Source organism: Hyperolius riggenbachi, chromosome 4, assembly GCF_040937935.1.
Source record: "Hyperolius riggenbachi isolate aHypRig1 chromosome 4, aHypRig1.pri, whole genome shotgun sequence".
Taxonomy (NCBI): domain Eukaryota; kingdom Metazoa; phylum Chordata; class Amphibia; order Anura; family Hyperoliidae; genus Hyperolius; species Hyperolius riggenbachi.
Window position 1 is genome coordinate 361772541 of NC_090649.1, and position 24979 is coordinate 361797519.

The 24979-nt window shown below is 43.6% G+C and overlaps 1 protein-coding gene across 1 annotated transcript in view; it reads right to left on the minus strand.

The window, feature by feature from the left end:
* The window catches only part of FAM89A (family with sequence similarity 89 member A), a 30703-nt gene extending 10468 nt beyond the window's left edge, over window positions 1–20235 (minus strand). Inside the window, exons 1-2 of the mRNA XM_068231961.1 lie at window positions 19900–20235; window positions 11002–11294 (exon numbers count right to left, since the gene is read on the minus strand). Of these exons, the coding sequence (XP_068088062.1) occupies window positions 11002–11250 (249 nt within the window). The 5' untranslated portion in view covers window positions 11251–11294; window positions 19900–20235. The remainder of the gene's footprint in view (window positions 1–11001; window positions 11295–19899) is intronic.
* Window positions 20236–24979: the final 4744 nt, after the last annotated feature.

Consider the following 24979-nt stretch of genomic DNA (forward strand, 5'->3'; position numbering starts at 1 on the left):
GCAGAGTAATATGGCAAGTCAAACTATAAACCAGCGTGCCCCATGCCAAAAACTATGTACATGCTTGCAGTACTTATACCAAGCAGCTTTGGGCAGCAGTTTTGGAATGATCATTGTACAGACTGATTTGTTCCTGGTAGAGCAGCATTTACTGCTGTACGGGATGCATGAGCTATACCCTGCAGGAATTTAATTTGAAGTTCCTGCAGGAAACAAGAGATTGTGGATCAATGAAATAACACGGAGGGTTGCTGCAGGTGAGTTCTGCAATGTCAGGGGACACCTGTACACACTCTAGAATGGCAGGGGAGGGCACAGATGTCCCCTACACATACCATTCTAATCTGGTAGTTTCCACTGCATATGACCCTTCTACCACCTCCAAGCCACCTCTTTTCTCCAAACAACGCTTCACCTTAAGGCCACTGAATTTCCTACCCTTGGCTTATACTCGAGTCAATTTTTACCCAGTTTTTTAGGGGGGTGTCGGCCTATACTCGGGTCGACCTATACGGTAATTCTAAACACACTTAATGCACAAACGCTTCAAAGTGCATTTGTGGTCATAGGGATAGGACATTATTGTTTTCCATGGGGCCAGACTGATTTTCAGTATCCTATTAGTAATTCTTACCATTATATCATTCCACTTTGATGCACACATTACTGTAAAATTACCCATCTCCCCCTGCCTATTACATTTTTCCTTTATATTACCTCATAAAACACAGCAATAGACACCCAGACTCCCCTGTGAGTGTTCTCTCTTTCCTAAATATTTCGAATGCTTAGGACTCTTTCACACTAGAGGCAGCGGTAGAAAAGGCCAAAACGCTGCCTTTGGCTGTCAGTGTTTTGGTGCGGTTTGAAGGTGTATTGAAAGCATTTTAACGCCAATACATGATTATCAATGGAATGAGAAACGCCGCGGTAGGCCCAGAAAAAGCATCTGGGAGCGTCGAAACGCAACGCTCAAAAACGCAGCGTTAAGTGGAAAAGGTAAAATGAAAGTCTATGGACTCTCATTTTACCTTGGAAAATGCCAACTATGGCCGTGGCATTAAAATGCCGAAAAAGGCCTCTAGTGTGAAAGAGCCCTTATCACCTATGTCCCGGGCTGTGGTGTCAGAGAAATTTGGGGTACCTGGAGTCGGAGGTTTCAATAAACCAAGGCTGATTTTTGTACCAACTCCACAGCCCTGGTAAGAAGTAGACTAAGGAGTTGGAGCAGTTTTGGGTACCTGGAGTCGGAATCGGTGGTTTCATAAACTGAAAAGTCGGAGTTGGATGATTTTTGTACCGACTCCACAGTCCTGCCTGTGTCTGCTAAATTCGCAGTATCAGTGTACATATTATGAAATCAATGACTAGAGCTGTGATAAACTATAAGCAATGGAGAATAAGATCTGGACAAAGCTCAGGTCACTCTAAGTTTCAGTTTAGCTAATAATGGTTGATTTTTAGTGAGATCTAAAAATGATGATGTCAATGGTTCCAGACCAATAATTTTTTAACAAACCCATACCATGTTTTCAACATCATGGTCCAACTCAGAAGAAACTGAAAAAAAGTCTGATGAGTAAAACAGTTAAAAGACAACTGTAGTGAGAGGGATATGGGGGCTGCCTCATTTATTTCCTTTTAAGCAATACTATTTGCCTGGCTGTCCTGCTAATCCTCTGCCTCTAGTGTTTTTCGCCATAGACCCTGAACAAGCATGCAGCACATCAGGTTTTTCTGACATTACTGTCAGATCTGACAAGATTAGCGGCATGCTTGTTTATGGTGTTATTCAGACACTACTGCAGCCACATAGAACAGCAGGGCTGCCAGGCAACTGGTACTTCTTAAAAGTAAAAAAAATATATGGCAATCTCCATACACCACACATCAGTTGCAGTGTTGCCAACTCATCCCTTTAATTACTGTCACATATGAATTATACAGGTTTTGTGGCTAGGTAGATGCAGTTAAAGGGACTCCGAGCTCACCCAAAAAAAGAAAGTTGTACTCACCAGGGGCTTTCTCCAGCCCAGTGCTGGTCGGGAGGTCCCACGCCGGCGTCCTAGCTCCTCTCCTTCTCCCCGCTCCGGAATGGCTGACAGGCCGCAGCCCGGGCGACACTCGGCAGAGTGTCGGGCTGCAGCTTCCGCGTATGACGCAGCTGACGTCACACGCCGGCCGCCTCGCGTCATCACGGCGGCCGGCATGAAAGTACTGCGCATGCGCGATTAAAGCGTGCATGCGCAGTACTTTCACGCCGGCCGCCGTGATGACGCGAGGCGGCCGGCGTGTGACGTAATCCGCGTCATACGCGGAAGGAGCAGCCCGACACTCGGGCGAGTGTCGCCCGGGCTGCGGCCTGTCAGCCATTCCGGAGCGGGGAGAAGGAGAAGAGCCAGGACGCCGTCTTGGGACCTCCCGACCAGCACTGGGCTGGAGAAAGCCCCAGGTGAGTACAACTTTCATTTTTTTTATGAGCTCGGAGTCACTTTAAGGCACTGATTATGTGCAAATAGCCCCAGAACCTGTATAACTTAGATGTGTCAGTACTTAAAGGGATGAGTTGGCAACACTGATCAGTTGTCCTTTAACAGCCCAGCTGCACACCACCCAGACAAGAGTCACATGGCAGGGAACTACTGCTGTACATCTAAGCCCATGTAAATGGATTAACACAACTGGTCACCTTATTATAGCGTACATGGATATGTAAAAAATTAAGTTTTAAAATGTGTGAATCTGTAAACATTCAGAAAAAATACAAACCCAATTCTACTTTCTCCTTAAAAGTGTATAAACAAGGTTTTTATTTGCCAACTTACTCTCTGCATAAGGTAAACAGAGCAGATTTGTGATAAAAGCATAAAAAAAAAAAAAGAAGACTATGGCCTCAATTCACTAAGCTTATCTCCTGTCTTTAATAACTCTTCTAGAGTTGTAACCATGGTGATAAGGCATGTAGTATTCAGGAAACATTTTACCTCAGGCAAACCTAACGTTAACCCTTCTGTCTTTAAGTTAACTCTTTAATCCTTAAAATAACTCCAGAGTTAAAGACAGGCTGTTCATTAACTGCGTGTGAAAAGAAGAAGTACAGAGGTGGTAACTTAACTACAGAGCAGGTAAATTAACTACAGAAGAGGTAACGTAAGAATGAAGAGAAGATAACTCTCTTACTGTGTGGAGGTAAGTTTTCTCTTGCCTTATCTCCAGCATGATCTTAGTGAATTGAGGCCAATGTAAAGAAGAACGAAATACTTATTTTCGAGGCACAAAATTACCAATATCTTATACAATGCTCCAGGATTCGCTCTACCCTCCCCATTGCCTGCAGGCCTTTTTTACCTCTTGGCCCTACTGATTCACAGGACAAAGTTAACTTTATAACACACATACTTGCCTGTCCAAATTCAGTTTAAGGTTTTTCTTTATGGTCATTGTCATGGAAGTCCCTGTCTATCTTTGCCTGCTGGTCAAATACTTTGTCCTTAAGCACGTTTTCTCCTTAATGTACGTCTTCCCATTTTCCTCTTAATAAGATAGCTAAACCAAGCATGCAAGACTGTCGCTGCTTGCAAGGCCAACAGCTGGCTCAGAAAAAAAAAAAAAAAAAAAAAAATGTATATAGTTGTGGCATTTTACAGCATACCGGTAATGCAAGAAACAACAGTGCCTAATGTGTGTTAAGATTCATGCCCTTTTCTACGAGGAAAGATGGAGAGCGGATTTATGAAGATGGATGCAACTGAACCAAACATGAACATGTATGGCTACAAAGCCCCTTGGGAAAAGAAGAAAAAAAAATGCATGTCTTCAGTCTCCAGGGCTGTTCAACCTGTGGTACACGTACCACCAGTGGTACATTGCTGTTGGCCAGGTGGTACGCACACAGGTTTCCTGCCACTTGTCCTGGTCCCGTCCTGTATCCGCAAAGTTCAGCTCGCTTCTCAACGTGCTGCCCTGCTGCATACTTCAGACCTAAGATCAGCAGTAAAGAGACAGGCAAACGGTGCACAATGATGCTGTGTGTATGTATACAGGAAGTGGCATCACTGCTCACTTCCTGTATTTGAAAGTATATGCGCTATCATTGTGCACCGATTACTTGGCTGTCTCTTCACTGCAGCCGGGTTATCACTGATCTGAGGTCTGAAATTTTCCACAGGGCAGCACAGCAAGGAGCCAATGAGGGAGAGCCAAACTTTGGTGAGCAACTGCCCAGCCCTCAGTTGGTGGCAAGAGGCTACCTATATTGGAGGGGGGGGGGGGGGGAGGAGGAAGAATTGGAAAGGCTACCTAGATTGGCAATCTACCTACAGATTGCCAATAATGACAATCTGTAGCCTAGCAATCTCATTTTATTCCTCCCCACCAATACCTCCTGCTTTTCTCCTCCCATAAACCTCTTTTCTTAAAGCATACCTGTAAGAAAAAAGTGCCCCTGGGGGAGTACTTAACTCAGGAGGGTGAAGCCTCTGGATTTTAAAGAGGCTTCCCCCTTCCTCCTCAGTAAAGGTGATCCGGCGATGGGACCCCCATCCTCTACCCCCGAAGATCTCCTTGTCGGCATGCGCAGTAGTGGCTCTTTGCTTGTGCTCCGGCGTAAACAGCCGATGCCGATGGGGTCCAATCTACTGTGCAGGCACACTGGTGGTACTTGAACATTTTCAGGCAATAAAAGTGGTACAATTAGTAAAAAGGTTGGAAAGCCTAAGACATCTAATTACCATAAATTAAGTAGTAAGCAAGCGCTGTCAATCAAACAGCCAACAAGTCTAAAAACAGACATTGTGCCTAACTTTATGAGTCATCTTTAAATAGCACCAGATGATCCCTAGCTCCTTACATGTCTGCAACTTCTGACTTAAATTCTGCATATTCTTCCTTTTAGTAAGGCTGCTTCAAAGTTCACAATTACGCAACATTCCATTATTTCTTCAAAAATGATGGCAAGAGTCTAAACCATAATCCTTTTATCAACTACCAGAGCTCTTTGTTTATCCTTCCAGCACATGACTATCCTCACACAAAGCTTAAGGACACAACAGTCAGGATAGCTGTGCACATAAAAGGAAGAAAATTACAGAATATTTCAACATAACTCAAATGCACACTTTTTCACGTTGCACAATTTTAAGTGGCTCATTCACACTACTTTTGTTGCAGTCAGTTTTGACACACTGCACATAGTGTGCAATAAACATGGTAACATGAAAGTCCATAGACTTTCATTTTAACATTCACAATACAGCAGTGCATTTCAACTTGAGTGGAGTGATTAAATCGCACTATGCATGCAAAGTGCACGCTAATAATAATCTATGGCAGTGCATAGTAATGCATGCTACGTGCGTTTCCGCACATGGATCATGCAGAAAAGCCTAGCTAGTTTCCTGTCCCTCTACGTCACTTTCCATGGAACACGAAGAAACCACTGTGGTTTGACAATGCAGTAAAACATGTAGAAATGTATGAAAACATGCAATAAAATGCACACACACAAAAAAAAAAACCCCACACCGACAAATGCATAAGTTTTTACATGCATTTCAAATGCAGTTAATAACGTGAATGAGCCCTAATGGATGTCTGTTGGTTGAGGTCCATGAAGTTTTTACAACCATGAGACACTCCATGTCAGGCTAGCTTTGGAAACCTACCAGATCTGGAACTCGCACTATTGTAGAATAAGATCCAGTTCATGCTGAGATGTCACACTCAGTGTTTTAGGTGTATAGTGTGCATGAAGCCTATATCTTGGATCCATATTCATCAGACTAAAGGGAGAGAACAGCACAGAGCAGAGCAATGAATGTCACTGAATGTGTATTTTCAGAAGCATCTTCCCTAAGCTTTTTAAAAATCCTTGAGCGTCTTAGTCTGGAGTACTCCTACAGTGGCTTGAGCAAAACAACAATTTTCCTTCCCCAGATTAAATTGCATCAGTAATATTATAATTTGCAGTCTTTGCATTCCAATGGCAAAGTTATCATTCGCATGGAGAGATTTCACAGTATGAAGGAACATGATGCTTAATTACACTCCTAATTAAACATGGGGTTTTTATGAGCCATGCTCAGTTGGCGTATTATTGCCCTTTCTCAATTAAATGGGAGTGACGTTTCTAACTCAATTTTAAAAGCCATGAAAGACAAGACTTAAAATAGCAGATCTGGTTTCTCATTCTTACTCTCATGTCCATATGATGTTAAATACTGAGGACTTCCCGTGCTATTCTGAGTTAAGTCCTTCGTCCTAATAAATTACTTGCTAATATCCTGCAGCCCTAGATCTGTAAAGATTGCTAGGATCAACAGCTATCAGTAAAAGTAAAGTAACCTCATACTGTTCAGAGACAAAATCCAAGAACTGCACTTTAAAATTAGTACAGTACTGTGGTAAAGGACTCATTTTATCCATGTGACTTAAACCTATTCTTTTTCTAGCCTAGAAACGTATTTTCTGATTAACAGCTGCTGTGACAGTGTTAAAGTAATGTCCCCCCCCCCCACACTTTAAAACTATGAAGTGTCATCATTCTCCCGGACATAAGCAACATCGGAACGGATGCTGGTGCAAGGACTTAGCCTAATCACAATGCTACAAAGCCAAATTGGCACATGGTCCAGCAGCCCCTCAATTTACAGCAGAGTTTGAAGGGCATTACACCAAGCTCACAGAGATGGAATCTTCATTGGCAGTTTTCAAAATGCATTTAACCACCCTGGCGTTCTATTAAATGCACCAGGGTGGATGCGCAGCACAATTTTTTTTTCTTTTTCTATCATGTAGCTAACCTAGCGCTAGCTACATGATTCCCCCCTCCCTGCGGCGTCCGCCCAGCCCCTCCGATCGCCGACGCGCCGTCTTCCCATAAGAAAATCCCGTTCTGAACGGGATTTCATTTAGGGCTTCCCCCATCGCCATGGCGACGATCGTGATGACGTCATCGACGTAGTGACGTCATCGGGAGTCCCGATCCACCCCTCAGCGCTGCCCGGCACTGATTGGCCAGGCTGCGCAAGGAGTCTCGGGGGGAGCCTCTAACGCGGCGGGTAGCGGCGCATTGGTGGCGGCGATCAAGGTAGACACGCAGATAGCAAAGTGCTAGCTGCGTGTATTAAAAAAAAAAAATTTATGAAAATCGGCCCACCAGGGCCTGAGCCGCGCCTTCCGGCGGTAATGGACGAGCTGAGCTCGTCATTACCACCAAGGAGGTTAATTATGCTTTTTTTTTTTTAAACTAATAGTTGTATGGGTCAGCTGGATAGCGTACTGGTAAGACGACAGGTAAGGCAACAGCCTTTGATGTGGGATTGAGCCCTTTGACAAGGGTTCAAATCTGAGCTCAAGCCAGTATGTAAAACAGAAAGGAGTCTTTGGGCAAGGCTCCCTAATGATCCAGGTCGCCTGTGGAACTTCAGTTCTGGCACTTAAGAGAAATGCGTGATATAAATGTTCTGTCTTTTGTCTATTAATACAGTAATTATACTTAGCAATTTTTTGTTGAACCACTACGGCCCAAAGGCCATTTTACCCTTATCACCAAGAGCCATTTTCACCTGTCAGTGCTCCTCCCATTCGTTTGGCTTCTCGCACCTGAATAATCTTGTGTTTTTTTTTGTCACAAATTAGGCTTTTTTGTGGGCGATAGTTGGTTTTTAGTAATTACTTTTTCTATGCATTTTATTATTAGGTATAAAACAAAAGAAAAAAAAAATTAATACACTATTTCTCCAATTCCATCCCCTATAGTTTTAAAATGAGCAATGCTACTATAAATAAAAGCCACCCATTTTATTTGCCCATTAGTCCCAGCTATCACAATATTTAAATTAAGTTCCTAGTACAATGTATGGCGACAATATATTTTGAAATAAAGGTGTATTTTTTCGTGATATACAGATTAAAAAAGCTAAGTCCCTAAGGCAACTATTATGCATTATGTTAGACAGGTTTTTTTTTTTTTTTTTTTTGTTTACAAGTGTTCGTTTGGTAACGGTACCCTGACTACATTTTTACTTTTTAGCCACTAGATAGCACTATAAACACTATCCTGTGTTACCAGAAAGTGCTCAATTTTTTTTCTTTACATTCTTTTTATTTTCATTATTATGAATGAACATGGCCCCGGAACGGGGTCATGTCCATTCATTACAGGCACTTTGATTCAGAGAACACCTGTTCCCTTTCACCAATCGCCGCTATTTAAATCCTGCTGTGAACAAGCGGCCATTCAGACAGGATTAAGTGGTAACAAAAAAAAAGTGGCATATGACCTACAAGGAGGCCTAGCATAAGATGGTCAGAAAATCCACAAGAAGCTCTGTAAACACAGAGAGGAGGGATGGGCAGAGAGCGGAGAATAGGATGGCCTCTACAGCTAATGATATAAGAGGACAATCCCCTTAAGAAAGCAAATCTCAACAACAGTCCAAAGTCACATGGGCTGCCATCTCTCTGGACCAGCATGTTCACCTCCCAAAATGCCAAGTGGAAAAGGGTGTGGCCAAAGCAGTCACTCCTCTCTCCCAAAATATATTCTGGAAAAGAACATAACCAGGTTATGACTTGTCTTCTGTCCTGCAGCAGTCTGCAGAGAGGGAGTTTCTCAAACAGTCAGGCTCACATAGAGTCAAAGGATACATTCATGAGGTCTGTACATTCATTAAAGACTGCCTAGGCATGCATATCTCTCCTCCAAGACACTGCAGGACAAAGCAGGGCTGTGGAGTCGGTACAATAATCATCCGACTTTAATTCCTCAGTTTATGAAACCTTCAACTCAAGGTACCCAAGATTGCTCGGTCTAATTTTTACAAAGGCTATGGATTTGGTTAAAAAAAAAAAAAAAAAAAAAAAAAATCATCCTACTCCGACGTTTATTGAAACCACCAACTCCGACTCCAAGTACCCAAAATTGCTCCCGACTCCACAGCCCTGAGACAAAGCCCAATTTTTTGCACTTTGCACTGGCACTACCAAACCTTAAAATCTTCAACATTATCAGTTCATATGCATTAACATCACTGCCTACCTTGGCTTGAGGATTTTAAGATTTAGTGATCTAAAGAGCAAAAGGTTCACACAGAGTTTAGAAGCCAGCCTACAAGTGTGTAGTTGGGGGATTTAAATAAAATGGCATGTGCAGTGAAAACACTGCGCATCAGGGAGTGAGCAGCGCAAAACACAGCGCATCAGGAAGCGAGTGGTGAAAAAAATGTGCATCAGGGAGTAAGCAGGGAATATACTGCGCATCATGGAGTGATCATTGAAAACAGTGCGCATCATGGAGTCAGCAGTGAAAAACTATGCATCATGGAGTGAGCTGCGTTGATAGTTATATGCAGATTCTGCCAGAGAGCAACACTGTATTTTATGTAAAGATAAATACAACATGAGCCTGTACATCTAACCAGTATTTTCATTGCCTTTGAACAGAAATTCATGCTCCACAGACTCAAAGCAGTGGTTTGAAATAATAATAATAATAATAATAATAATAAAGTCTCCTAACAAGTTCGTTTGCATTAGTAAAAACTGGGAAACGTTGAGGTTAAAAAAAAACCCACTACACAAACACAAATGCTGGTTAAATGGATTAGCTGCTGGAAGATTTACTTCCTTAATCTCAATACTGTCTCCTTGGTAGGACTGACGAGCTTATTATAAGAATTTACTTTATGACTAGTCAGCAGATACAATCAATATCAATTCATCAATAGTTGTTTAAATACTTGAAGACATTCTGTCTATGTATGTGTAATAGTGAGGATGCAATTTATTTTGTAGAGAACTTCAGCGTGCAGTTGTTCACTAGAGGAAACTGCCTCTGTGTGGAAAATGTTGCCCCATGTGATTGGGCAGCCAGTGTACAGCAGGGCTAAATGAAGTCTCATCCCAACTGCCATGTAACCATGACTGACAAGAAGCTCAGCAGTGCTTACAGGAGTCCATTCACGGAAGTAGCACTACAACTTACATAGAAGGCCTTCCTCCATTTTTATTTCTTAATTCTCCTGCAGGCTATATCACTGTATCATTCAAATAGCATGTGAAGAAAAGAGAATGGCAAATTATATAATTCACATAGTATGACACACCGGTTCACAACTTTTGTTTGTGTACACCAGCTGCCTACAAGTAATCCTACAGGCCACCCAACTTATGAGGGCAGTTGTGAATCGTCACAAGTCATGTGGCAATAATATGTGCCTTCTACCATGCTCCCATGAGGACTTTCTCAGTGCTACTTGCAGCAGACTGAGCTACCACAGTGATGCATTCATGGAGATCTTAACTTCTTTCCATATGGTGCTAAAAAGTCGTATTCAAGGCACCGATAGACAGGAAATATAAAGAGAGGAGGAGGATGAAGAATCATGTTCATGCGGGAAAAGGAGTTTTTCAGTTCAGGTCCACTATAACTGCTGATGTTGCACTGTTGCAAAGCCACACCACTTTCCCCCTAACACCCCTCACTCCTCAAAGGACACCTGAAGTGAGAGGTATATGGAGGCAGCCATATTAATTTCCTTTTAAACAATACCAGTTGCTGGAAGTCCTGCTGAACTATCTAGTGAATCACACACCTGAAACAAGCATGCAGCTCATCTTGTCAGAGGTTTTTTTTATATCAGACATATCTGATCTGCATGCATGTTCAAGAAGTATGGCTAAAAGTATTAGCTCAGCATGGCAGCCAGGCAACTGGTATGATTTAAAAGGAAATAAACATGGCAGCCACCAAATCATTTCATTTCCCTTTAAGGGTCTGGGTACACGGTCATCTTGAGCATATTCGAGCAATGCATGTTGATGTCGGATAAACAGGTGCATAGATCGGACACACTTTTGTGCTAGGCAGCAGTGAATTCTGACAACACACTGCTGTATGCATTATCTGCACAACACAGTGCTGTCCCATTCAGTATAGTAGAATGGGGTCAGCACTGCAAGTCTGTCATAAACACATTAGGTTAAGAAAAAGAAGCTCACCATCTCTTTCCTAAGTAAAGCCAATGCAGCATCTAGGTTTGGTGGCTTGGGTAATGACTGAGAGCTGCCACTGGAGCCTCCTCGGCTTAAGTCATCCTGAATCCGAGACTTCTGTGCATATACTCTCTCTAGATCTCGCCAGCCTGACCCTCCACTTGAATTCAGCAGACCACTAAGGCTTTTGGGCAGTGGGGGAAGGCCTTCCATGCAGGGTGTCAGAGGAGCAAAGGCTGTATGGGAAGCACTCATGACTTGTTCTGTGAAGATTTCAAAATCTCAGAGAAAGGCACGCCCTAAATGTGAACAAAAGATAAGAAATGCATGTCAAGCATTAGTAACATGTTTATTTCCATTCCTTAATACACATTTCCCATAAAAACAATCTACCGGTAGTGTGCAGAAATGACGAATTGCCCAAGGCGGTTGCATTCTTAAAAACTCACAATCGTTTCAGGTAACAGAAACTGTGTGTCTGTACATATGTATGTCTTTAATTACTAGACTTTCCAGGGATGCAAGATAGTGGCTGAAGGAATATACTGTAATATTTCAAGTTGAAATATACAGCATTTATTACAAAAAAAGACAGACAATGCACTACACTTTTAAGATATCAGAATTTAGAGTCACACCAAAGACTAAATTTCACGGAAATCTAGTCAAATTATGATATTTGCAAACAATATGATTATAATATTGACTGGAAGATAGAAAGGTAAACAAAAGATTATCTGGGTGTCCACCATTTTGGAAACCTTGTTATCAGAACTCTGCACGATAGGCATCACTAGCACAGGAAACACCAGTAGGAAAAAGGCCAGTTCCTTTGCCCACAAGAATAGAAAAGACGCCACCTATAATTTTTTAAGTAAGCCTAAGGTGTATTTAAATTTGCTTTTAAACATGCCCCAGTGAGCTTAAGGAAAGCTCTTCTAAATCACCTTATGTTTATTCCTGTAAGTATAACCATTCTGCAAGCAGCCCACAGTAAAAATCCCCACCCAACCACCAGGCAGCAAGTTAGTCTCTGTCCTGGAAACCAAACTCTCCTTTCTCATCCCATGACAGGAGGGTTCAGCTTCTGGGGCAAAGCTCTATGGTCAGGGAAGTCGGGAGGTTTGCCATGGGTTCCTGCTAGAACAATACAAGCAGTCCCCAGGCTACAACATGATAGGGACTGTAGGTTTGTTCTTACGTTGAATTTGGATGCAGATTGGAACTGGTGTATTTACCTAATACTGTGGATCCATTTGTGCCTTTTCTGTTTCTCCTGTGTCCCTTTTTGTGACCCCACTATGTTTGCCATACAGCCAATCCCTGTTTGTAAGTAACTCAGATGTTCGTAAGCGAGGGACTCCCTGTAATACTTATGGAACTTATTATTCATAAATAAAAGTAGCCCAGTTTAGGAGAACTTTTACTAGCTTTTAAGCAACTTTAAGCAAAATAAAATTTGTTTCAAGTACACTAATACACATACTGGTTACTGATTTTTTTTTTTTCTACTCTCTACCATTATGTGGGATTAAGAAGGTCAAGGCAGGTAAGAGCTCTGGGTGAATGAGACGTTATATTTAGGCCAGACAAAATAGCCATTTTAGCTAACCCTACTCCGTGTGCTCTTGTCCGCCACCAATATGGACTCAGCGTCTCGTCTGCTATACTTATCCCTAAATCGTTACATCAATGTATACCATTGTGAACACCATAATGCCCCTGTGTATGATTGACTAAGGTGGTAATGTCTCCCATATCTATTGGACAGTGCTACATAATAATGTTAGCACTTTATAAGTAAAGTTTGATAATCATAATATCCTTTTGGCTAGCCCCACTCCCCCCCACCCCGCAGAACAAAACTGAGCCTGGACTATGGCTGGTGTAGTTTACTGAGAGTACTACTCTCATTTGCTGCTTGTACGCTTGGTATTCTACAGGAAAAAAGCACTCCATAAAGATTAGCCAATAAACTCAGCATAATAATAATGCAGAAAGGTCAGCATTGCATTGCTACACTTTTTGCAGAGGTTAGTCAACTGAAGTCAGTACCTTTAGATGCCCGTTAATGTTACAATATCCTGAATGATCCACCCTCCGATCTGATCATTGCAATTGCTCAGAAATTATCCACTAACAGGGACAGTCAAACATACAAATCCAAGCTGCATACATTTTTCATTAAAGGACAATTGTAGTGAAGAGAATATGGAGGTTGCCATATTTATTTCCTCCTAAGCAATACCAGTTGCCTGGCTATCCTGCTGATCTTCTGTCCTATTAGCCATAGTCCTATTATGTATGTATGTACAAACGCCTTGCCATGTGCTCCAAAAACAATTCCGGGTATGCCTCTGGCATACTTGGCGAATAAAGCTGATTCTGATTCTGAACAAGCATGCAGTAGATCAGGCGTTTGACATTGTCAGATTTGACAAGATTAGCAGCATGCTTGTTTCTGGTATGATTCAGACAATGCTCCAGCCAAATAGATCAGCAGAGGTGCCAGGCAACTGGTATTGCTTAAAAGGAAATAAATATGGCAGCCTCCATATTCTTCTCACTTGAACTGTCCTTTAAGTTTGCATGCAAGCTGGAATGGCATCTCGTTTACCATCTCTACCATTCACTGCTGCATTGCAACACATGTATGGTAGATGAAACAGGGCCATTGTGCTTATGTGGGAATTAAACTGCAAGATGTATAAGCTGGTCCACAGATACAGTCACCAGGTACCTGCAATTATAGGCATATGGTCTAGGATTAAATATCAGCTTTGTGGATAAGTTAGGGTTACGCTATATATAGAGAGGTTTACTGGCTAATGGATAGTTTATAATGGTTTTGTCAGACATTCTGCAGGTAGCTTGTGACAATTCATGCAAGATAAGCTCTGCACAGCTGCATGTACTTCCCTATGAAGAGGAGAGCAAAAAGGAGAAACAGGAGGCTCCCCTCAGTGCCCAGCAATAATAAAAACAAAAAACAAAAACAACAACTATCAGTTGAAAAAAATAAATAAAAAAATGGGGGGTGCATTACACATGACGCCACATGGCCTCAGACCTGGGACCCACTAGCAGCCTTTTCTAAGCAGTGATTTGTAAAGCTCTCTGCTAATGCAATGCTATGGAGGATATTTATAAAAATATCGCTCAAGTGGGATCACTCCCATAGCATTACATTAGCAAGAACTTTTCAAATCACAAGCAATTATAAATGGCTTAGTAACTTACTGGCAGTGGGTTCCAGGCATTACACCACTTTCACAGTGACCGTTGCATTCCATGTGACAGCAGGAGCGCAATGAAGCATTTATTGGGAAAGCGGCCCTGCATGTTACCAACACATTGCATACAGTCAATGAAAAGGGGGGTCTTTAAGTGAAAAAGAGAAGTGTCAGTGAAGAACAGGGGGGGGGGGGGAGCGGTGGCCATCAGGGCAGCTCCCCCTAAATGCCTTACCGTATATACTTGAGAATAAGCCAAATTTTGGGGCCCAAAAAAGTGGCCCAGAAGTGGGGGTCTCGGCTTATACTCGAGTCTCCTCCCCCCCCCAGTGCATCCCCACCAAGCTGTGCAGGAGAGGTTTTGTACCCACCTGCCGTTCTTGATACCCGCAATGGCAGTCTTCTCCCCACCGTACGTTATGGATGTGTGCCCTTGGGTGCATGCCATTCAAACTCACTATCCGCGCTGTCAGATCCTCTAACTTCCGAGCTCCGGGTCGGGGGACGGCCCTTCACATATGCAGAGCGATGAGTGATTATACCGGTCTGCGCAGAGCTGCATTCGGTTGATTAGCCTGTCAGTCCGTCTCATTGCTAAGATGCCCTCTAGCGGCGCCTCACTAGAGAGATCACGTCAGAGATGCGACCGGACTGACAGGCTAAGGAACGGAGTGCAGCGCAGACCGGTAGAAATCACTCACCGGTCTGCCTACACGAAGGCCACGGTGCTGCGGTGACCCGGAGTATAAGCCGCCCCCCCCCCCCCCCCCCGGAAGTTAGAGGACCTGACAGCGCAGATCAATGAGTTTGAATGGCATGCACCCGAGGACACACATCCATAACATTTATGGTGGGGAGAAGACTGCTAGTGTGGGTATCAATCACAAGAACGGTGGGTAAGACGTTCTACACAGAAGTTGATGCACAGCTCTGCTGTGTCTACGGTGGGGGTGTTACATTTGTGCATAGTGGGGGCACACATCCATTATAAGGGGGACGACACAGCTATTATTCAACCCAGGAGTAAACTTATAGCATATAGTGATAGAACTGTGTAAATGTAATGCCAATTCTGCGCAGGAAGATTCTGCCTATGCTCCACTTTTCATTCAGTTGCTCTATTGGGGCATTTATTTATAGGACTTATAGGCAAGATTCACCCTGAAATTCCACCTGCCATTTCCTACCCTCAGCTTATACTCGAACTAATAACTTTTTCCAGTATTTATTTATTTTATTTTTTTTTAGGTAAAAGTTGGGGGGGGGGGGGGGGGGGGGGGGGTCGGCTTATACTCAAGTATATACGGTAATTTCCCCTTTTCACCAACCTTTTTTGGCTCTGACATCCTTTAAAGGAAACCTAAGTTAAAAAAAATAAATAAATGATAAAATAAAATAGAAAATCTGCCCTTTACTTACCTGGGGCTTCTTCCAGCCCCCTGAAGACTTTCTAGTCCTTCACCATCATTCTGTAAAATTGTACTGCTCATGTGCAAAAATGCTCCAGTTGCGCATGTGCAGTGGCCAGCCAACTCATCAGTTGCCCAGATTACAGAGGGAGACAGCAGAGGGAACAGATAGGCGTGGAGTCACGACGAGGGAGTAGGTGGACTTCAGGGGGCTGGAAGAATCCCCAAGTAAAATGGGCATTTTTTTTTTCACTTTTAAAACATCGCTCAAACTGACATTTTCAGCCCCTTGAAGTGTACCAGAGCTGTGGAAAAAAAAAGATTTGATATTCACCCATGGCTTCCTCGAGCAGCATCCCACGCCATCCTCCTGCGGTCTGCGGTTAAGCAGCGATCAGCCCCAGTTAACAGTTACCAGCGGGCTGAACGGCAGACCATGGGAGGATGGCGTGGGACTCAGAAGCTGCTCGAGGAAGCCACTAGTGAATATCAAATCTTTTTTTCCACAGCTCTGGGTTACTTTAAAGGGATACTGTAGGGGGGTCGGGGGAAAATGAGCTGAACTTACCCGGGGCTTCTAATGGTCCCCCGCAGACATCCTGTGTTGGCGCAGCCACTCCCCAATGCTCCGGCCCCGCCTCCGGTTCACTTCTGGAATTTCTGACTTTAAAGTCAGAAAAACCACTGCGCCTGCGTTGCCGTGTCCTCGCTCCTGCTGATGTCACCAGGAGTGTACTGCGCAGACACAGACCATACTGGGCCTGCGCTGTGCGCTCTTGATGACATCAGCGGGATCGAGGACACGGCAACGCAGGCGCAGTGGTTTTCTGACTTTAAAGTCAGAAATTCCAGAAGTGAACCGGAGGCGGGGGCCGGAGCATCGGTGAGCGCTGCGCCAACACAGGATGTCTGTGGGGGACCATTAGAATCCCTGGGTAAGTTCAGCTCATTTTCCCCAACCCCCCCTACAGTATCCCTTTAAGCCCAAAATACTCCTACAGATATGATTCCTTATCATGCAAGTTTATTTTCCTTTTAGGTTTGCTTTAAAGGAAACCAGAGTCGAGTAAGCATAAAATATTTATACATACCTGGGGCTTCCTCCAGCCCCATCGGATCGCTCCCACACTGCTGTCCTCAGTCTTCTCCCTGTTCCGGTACCGGGTCCCATAACTTCAGCCAGTCGCGGCCAGGTCTGACGCAAGAGAAGTGCACTCTTTACCGCATCTCTCCAGCAGCCACCGGAGAGATATGTAGAAGGGCAACTTTCTCTTGCGCAGAGAAGACTGAGGACAGCGGCGTGAGAGCGATCCGTGCGGATGGGGCTGAAGGAAGCCCCAGGTATGTATAAATCTTTTATGCTTACTCGGCTCTGGTACTCCTTCAGGAAAATGTAGCGGACAAATGTAGTTTTAGGACTAGATAAATCAGGAAGGTGAGCAACTTGTAAAATGAAATTGGTGTTGACAATCAAAGGAAGTCATATAGAAAAAAAGCTAGACACTTACTTCAGTAGGGGGGAATCTCTGGATGGTCAAGAGACTTCAAAGGTCTTCCTATTCCTGCATTGTGACACTTTTTACAATATTCAACATTAACGTTGCTCCCGGCCGGCTCCCCTCTGTGTACGAGCGCAGGCACATTGCGCAGGAGCAAAGTATGGCTCACGCCTGCTCAGTAGCACAGAGCCACTTGTGCATGGCTTTTTTTTCATGCACCATAGGCTCCATGCTACTGTGCAGGTGCAACCCCTACTGGCACCTGCACAGGGCAGCTGCGCTCGTACACGGAGGGGAGCATGGCCACAAAAATGAAGAGGGTCCCAGCCAGCAGGGGAGGGGTCATGGCGAATTGGGGAACACCCAGAGGCTTCCATCTACTGAGGGAAGTATCTAAATTTATTTTTTGTTATGCTGGGTACACATGATGCAATTTCTCGCTTGATCAACGGAAAGCAATCGATTATTTCTGACATGTCCTATCGGCTCTTGATCGATAAAGTGATCGATTTTGCATGCTCATCATTAGAAAATTGATGGTTTTATCGATCAGGTGCACTTCGGACATGTACACACGATGCAACTTCCCATTCGATCACCCATCGATCGGGTGAGAAATTGTATAGTGTGTACCCAGCATTAGGCTTCAGGTTTGATTTAACCCCATAGTCCTGCCCTCAACAGACCTGGGGTCATATGCAATTTACTTTTGCACCCGAGTTTTCCCCTAGGTGATATTTTCACAACTGGAAAATAAAATGCCTTTTAAACCAGTGTTTAACATTTTATTGGTAAGTGCCCCTTTTAACCCTCTGGGGGCTAATCCCGAGCTGAGCTCGGGGTAAGCCGCCACAGAGGATTTCTCAGGCCCTGGTGGGCCGATTTGCATAATTTTTTTTTTGTTGCACGCAGCTTGCACTTTGCTAGCTGCGTGTATATACCGATCGCCGCCGCTCCGCGCTGATTCGCCGCTACCCGCCGTGCCGCTCCCCCCCCCCCCCCCAAGACCCCGTGCGCAGCCTGGCCAATCAGTGCCAGGCAGCGCTGAGGGGTGGATCGAGACTCCCTCTGACGCCACGACGTCGTTGACGTCGATGACGTCATCCCGATCGTCGCCATGGCGACGGGGGAAGCCAAACAGGAAATCCCGTTCTGAGCAGGATTTCCTGTTTGCTTTGATTGCCGGAGGCGATCGGAGGGGGTGGGGGGATGCCGCTGCACAGCGGCTATCATGTAGCGAGCCCTGGGCTCGCTACATGATTTAAAAATAAAAAAAAATTTAAAAAATAGTGCTGCGCCACCTCCTGGGCGAAATAATTGAAACCCCCAGGAGGTTAAAACCCTGTACAGTACGTCCACTGCAAAGTGCTAAACAGTTATTGTAAATCGAAGATGAAAAGTTATCTCCTAGTAGAAAAAGTGAATTGCATATGGCCCCTGGTGTTAGGACTATATATATATATATCCATATAAAAAGGAACAAGTAAACATTATTCAAGGTCTTCTACTGGCTGACTGACTACACCGCAACAAAGACTGTCACCTAATCCTTCCAGAAATGGCCAATCTGACAACTGTCATCCAACAACTATAGGTAGCGAACGGGTAGCAAAATCCCCATTCATACCGGTGATCACCTGATGCACCTCAACAGGGGTACACAAATCGCTATGTATCAACATGTAGTTGAGCAAATGTCTAGGTGCTAGTTTACTTTAGGGGACCCAGCAGGAAACCTCATATGGAACATAAGCTAACGTGATTGGTTGGATATCACCCTCTCAAACTGCTAGGCTATCGTAAACTATGGCCACACTATTCTGCTAATCACAATGCTTTGTGCTGTAGATGGTGCTGTAATTGGAGAACTGTTCCCTATGAGAGTTCCTGCAGGGTCCCCTAAAGATTAGTGCTGATGTCTGTACAGTGATCATTCCTAAAACTTCACACTGTGGAATAACTGTAAAATGATTGTTTTGGGTGACAACTAATGGGAGTGTTTATAGAATAAGTGTGTGTATATATCTCATGGATGGAAGATATTGGTGTTAACCTCAACAGAGTGACAACCTACTATTTTCAGCCAGCTTCAGGGTCCAGAAGTATCAGTGCTACATTGTATTGTCTACACTCTACAGAAAAGAATGTGTAACAGTTTTCAACCTATCAAGTGTAAAACTGCTGGTGTGGCTCAAACTGCAGCAATAACACCGTGTTCAACTGCCAGGCTGCTGAACCATGTGTCCATGTGTGAACTTAGCCTAATCACACTGCCATGTCTGGAGCCAGCACAGAACATCTAGGGATATCTGCTTTATAGGCCACATGTACACCATACTTCCATGTGCTTCGTTGCATGCTACAAGTTTTACATTTTTAAATACATAGCAACTGAACTGTGTACTTGAAAGCAAACATTTAAGATTGTTCTTGTTTTTTTACATAGGATGAATAAGGCTGAATCTCTGCTGTCTAGCACACTTTTAGATAGAGGGTCAACCTAAAACGTGCTTGCTAGAGATGTATGAATTTGTAGCACTTTCTGAAATCTCAGGAGGTAATCTAAGCATATATATTTTTCATGTTGTAGAGTCCACATACATACATATTAATCACATGCTCTGGGCCAGCAGCAGTTTAGTCCCACTGAAAATGAGGAAGGGGCTGAAAGTCTAGCAGCCGCCAGCCAGCACATAGATCTCATCACTGTGAAAATACCGGACAAAAGACAGGCAGACTGCCATTCTGTGGATGCACACTTACAGCTCCTCCTGTACAGACACAGCTGCGGCAGACAGATTGGCTTTGTCCAAGATCCTCTTATAAGAAGATCGCTGTCCTCGTTTATTTGGCAGGCTTGTCTGTTCTCTCCCTAGTCCTCTTTTCTCCTTCCATTCAGTTATTCATCTTCCATTCGTCTTCATCTGATTCTCTTTTACTTGGTATAAGTGTCCGCTCCCAGCTCTGTTTCCGTGCTTTTCTCCTCCCGTCTGGGATGTGTGTGCCCGGATAAGAGCAGTGTATGTATTTGAAGGAGAGCTGCTGCTGATGTGTGTGATGGGGGAGGGAGAGAGGTAGGGAGGGTGCTGTGCTTTGCTGTGTGCTTTGCAGTTGTGGGTGGGGGTTAGCACTGAGCAGGAGGCTCTTGATGCAGGGAGGAGGGAAGGGTTCTATCAGAAACTCCCAAACCCAGCAGCAATCCTACTTGACATTTTACAAGGGAGCAAACACTCTACTTGACAAAACTTAAATTGGCTCAGCAAACGTTTGTGCTCCTGTAATTACTATAACAGACCACAAGTTTTGCCTCTTGGCTGAGAACATTTCTATTAAGTAATAAAATACAGTACATGGTCAGACAAACTTTACCAAATATGAACTATTTACCACCAAAAGATATACACAGATGCTAGATTTTTGATGCATGAGATAATCATTTGTGATTATCTCATGCAGAACTCTTGCTTCAGTGCAGGTGTCCCACAACAATTGCTGAGGCAATAACCAGAATTGTACGCAGTGTTCCCACATGCAGAATCGCACCAGATGTGACAGCCCATTTTGATCAATGGGCTGGTGTCCGTAAAAAAAAAAACTGTACAGTTTCTGTTGCCACCAGTCAGCTGCTGACTGTAGATTGACATGCATGAAAAACATGCATTTAACAAGTAAAGTCATCTAAGGCCTTGTTTCCACTATGCTAGGACACTGAGCCGTGTGTCATTGCAGCTTTGCATTGCACATGACTCTCCTGGGGCAGCGCTTGCGATCCTTTTCATTATAATGAATGCGATTGCAAACACAATCCCCCAAAATGCAGGCAATCGTCCACTGCGATTCAGTGGTGAATTGCAGTGTATATATGGAAACATCAGACAGTGCTGCCTATGCACTCTCTGATGTCCCTGCAATTGCTTTCCATAAGCACAGCTAAAAGCACGCCAATGGAAATGAGCCCTAAGGAAAACACCTGTGGATAAAGTGTGAACCCTCCCTCAGCGTTTGTATGTATTTTAAATGGTATAAAAGTGAATAAAAGATGCCAGTTTGACTTACTTGGGCCTTCTTCCAGCCCCCTGAAGTCCTCCAGGTCCCTCATTGTCATTCCATGCTGCTCTGCGCAAGCCCATAATGGCCACGGGAGCACGATCAGGAGGTACACAGCCTGGGGCCACGCATGCAGCTGGCTATTGCCACTTATCGGAATGCGGAATGATGGCGAGGGCACAGTAGGACTGCTGGGGGCTGGAAGAAGCCCCAGGTAAGTTAAACTTTCGTCTTTTATTTTGCTTTAGGTTCCCTTTAAAGGTTTCATTTTGACAGGCTTTTATTTTCCTTTTGGTTTTATTTTGTCAACTGCTCTAATGGATCTGCCAACTCCCTGCCTAAATCCAAGTTGCCACAAGTACATCCATCAGTAGTGAGGAGAGGAAGGCCTGTCCTTACTTGTATTTGGCAGGATACCTCCCAGATGGTCACTCTCCAAAAATTATATTTATATTCGAATGCAAAATCTCCAAACAGCGGTACTACACATCAACTAGGAGGTGCTCAATGATGATAAGATGATAAAGATGAGAGGCGGCAAGATTTTTTTTGTTCTCTCTCTTTCCACGGAACTGTGCATCTTTTTTCTCTGCAGCACCTTTTTCTCTGCAGCACTTTGCAGTCTCTCTCTCTCTCTCTCTCTCTCTCTCTCTCCCTCCCCCATTTTTATATCTTTTTCTGGGGCACTCAGAGGAGCTCTCTATGTGCAGTGCTGTGAGCATTCTCTCTTTCTCTGTAACATTTTTCACTCTTGGTACATGGCCTTTCTCTACAGCACATTTGTGCTATCTCTTCCTCTCTCTAGTCTAGTTACTAGAGCGAGAAAGAGCAGAGTACTGCTAAAACAGAGAAGGTGCAAAGAACTAGAGTCTAGTCAGTGCTTTGCACCTTCTCTGTTTTAGCAGTTCTCTGCTCTTTCTCCCTCTGCCATTTTGCACTCTTTTTCTATCACCTTGCACTCTCTCTCTCCTTGCCATTTTTCACTCTCTTACGCTTATGTAGTGATTATGTGAAGTTTTCACCTAAGAGATATTATTTCATCTTCCTTAAAATAACTTTTCAGCACTCTGCAACTGAAAAAGTACCAAAAAGTTGGTGAAAAAGTATTGCCAATACTATTGCTTCCTGGTGGCTTAGAAGAATTTTAAAGCGTGAAAATATCACCTAGGAGCAGAGCAGGGACAAGGTCCTCCAGTACCCAAGGCTGAGACACCAAATTGCGCCCCTCCATCCCTCCCACCCCAGCCGTCACACACTGATTGCTATTAGACTAAGAGGGCCACAGGGCCCACAACCTCCCCAACACCTTAATCTCTAGTTATCTGGTCTGCAGTCACTGCTATGTATCCCCTTTTCTTATTTCTTTCTGCTTCATACACAATTAGGAATGACAACTGAATGAATTGTGCACCCCCTCCTACACTGCGCCCTGAGGCTGGAGCCTCTCCAGCCTATGCCTCGGCCCGGCCCTGCCTAGGAGAAAAGAGTGAATGGACTAAGAGCATATATTTTTTAAGTTTTAATACTTTTTGACTAGCTAGGTGCTGAAAATGTATTTTGTATATAAGATGAAAACTGATATGAAAAAATAATTGAATCAGAGTTATTGTCCTGAAGCAGTGTTAATATTTTTTTTTAAAATTACAAAATTTATGAAGGGAATTTGGTGATAAGGAAGTCCAGCAGTCAGTGAACCGATTGCAGCCTATAATTATAAGGGTACATTCTAAAATTAGCAGCAAGGTGTGAAAAGATGCGAATGACAACAGGGTTAAATGATCTCAGACCAGTTTGAATCTGAGATTGATTTAAAGAGCTGTGTTAAAAGTGTTAAAATACAGGAATAATAATAATAACCATTGCATTAGAGGACAGTGAGATGTGAAATAAACCTCTGAACATGTGTACAAATGTGCAATGTACATGTAGGGAGATATCAGCTTGCATCATAAATTGTCCTTTCTCACTGTGCTCCTCACACTGATTAAAGCAAATCTGTAGTGGTTAAAAAAGTCTGATACTTATCTATGGAGAGGGAAGGCTGTCCCCTCTCGGGCCCCTCATTCCATTGCTGCCCCCTGGTGAGGTTACACCACCTCCAGGAGTCCTTGGAAGGCTTCAGGAGCCCAAGCACTTCCAAAGACGGGCGGCTCTATACTACCTATGTTCCCTCCCTTGGAAGCACTCAGAGGCATATTCAACAATTTGCGTGAATACGTGGACCGGCGGTCGACAACAATGGAATGAGGGGATCAAGAAGGGACAGGGAAGGCTCAATCCAGAGCCTTACATCTCCATAGGTAAGTATTAGATTTTTCTTTGCTTCAGATTTACTTTAACCATCACCATCTGTAGTCTGTTTTTGATGATAGGGTTAGTGTTCTTTAATTAGCCCAGTGTAGCTCTTCTAGTAAGATATGTAAGCCTGTAACCCAGGGCCTAATGTGAGGAGAGTGAAGTGCTTGTTCCCTGTAGAGCTCAGTTCCTTGAGTTGTTTGATTTACAATCAGCAATGGGCAATCTTGCACTCCCAAAAAAGTGCCAGAGAATGCTATTGTTTTAACCACTTTCAACGCGAATGAGCCCTTAGGCCACGTTCACAGTGGTGCATTGAGGTACATTGTAATGGTCGCTTTGTAACTTGGCTTACCGCATTGCAATGTACCACCTATGTGACTTTACACAGTATAGCAGGTGCATTTTGGTACAAGGTGTTGCTGTATGGCTACACACTGCATGTCACAGGGAACACAACTCAATGGCCATTGTGGATGTGGCCTTATGGAAACCAACAATTGTTCTCACATACACTGAGGGCCCTGGTATTGTGCGTTGTGTGTTTTTAACGCACGTTAATGCTAGCCTAAGGAAAGTCAATGAGTTATATCACAATATGTGCGGTGCAGTGGCCGCACCGCAACACTAACCCCAATCTGCAGTGTGAAGCAGGCCTGAGGAAGGCAAAGCCAGGGCACCAATTTCCTGTATTCATCAAGAATTCCAAATATGAGTTAAAAAACTTGCAGGCCACAAAAACAAAACCAAACACAAAAAAAAACAGGATCTTTATTGTCACTTTTTTATCTATGTTAAATATTCTTGAAACAGAAGATTTGTTTAATAATTAAGTTTTAATTGAGCAAGTGTGGTTTCTCCCAAATATGCCAATAATCTCTTTGTGCCCATGAAAGGCAAGCACACATCCTGTAGCTTACAAATTTTAAAGAGGCACACCAATCCAACGTGCATACAGCCCCTTTCAGACTTTCTGGTCCTCATCAGTGCACGGCATGAATTTATATGCCATAGGGCTTGGACCAACCCTACAGAGTACCCAGATAGCTCATGGTGACCCAGAGCTACTAGGTAAGTATAGGGGGCTAAAAGAGGCGGAAATGTACAGTATAAGCTATAGACTTGTACATCAGCAGCTCTAGATGTGTGCATGGATTTCAGGGGCATAAATGATATGCATGTTCAGGAGTAATGCATCTTGGGAAATCACACTTGCTCACGTAAAGCTGAATTATTACACATACAATTATATTTAGCATCACTTTTTAATGTTTTTGGTGTCTCTTAGCTCATTTTTCTATATGTACATTCAATTCATCAAGCACATTTGTGGCACAGATTTGATTTAAGGGCTGAATTGTGAGAGAAAATAACCAAAATATAATACAGGTCAGTATGAATGTTACTTAAAGTGAACCAGAGACAAAGCACCCTCATGTATTTTTCCATATATATCAGTGGGAACATTAGAAAAAACACCTACCCTTCTCTCTGTTTTATC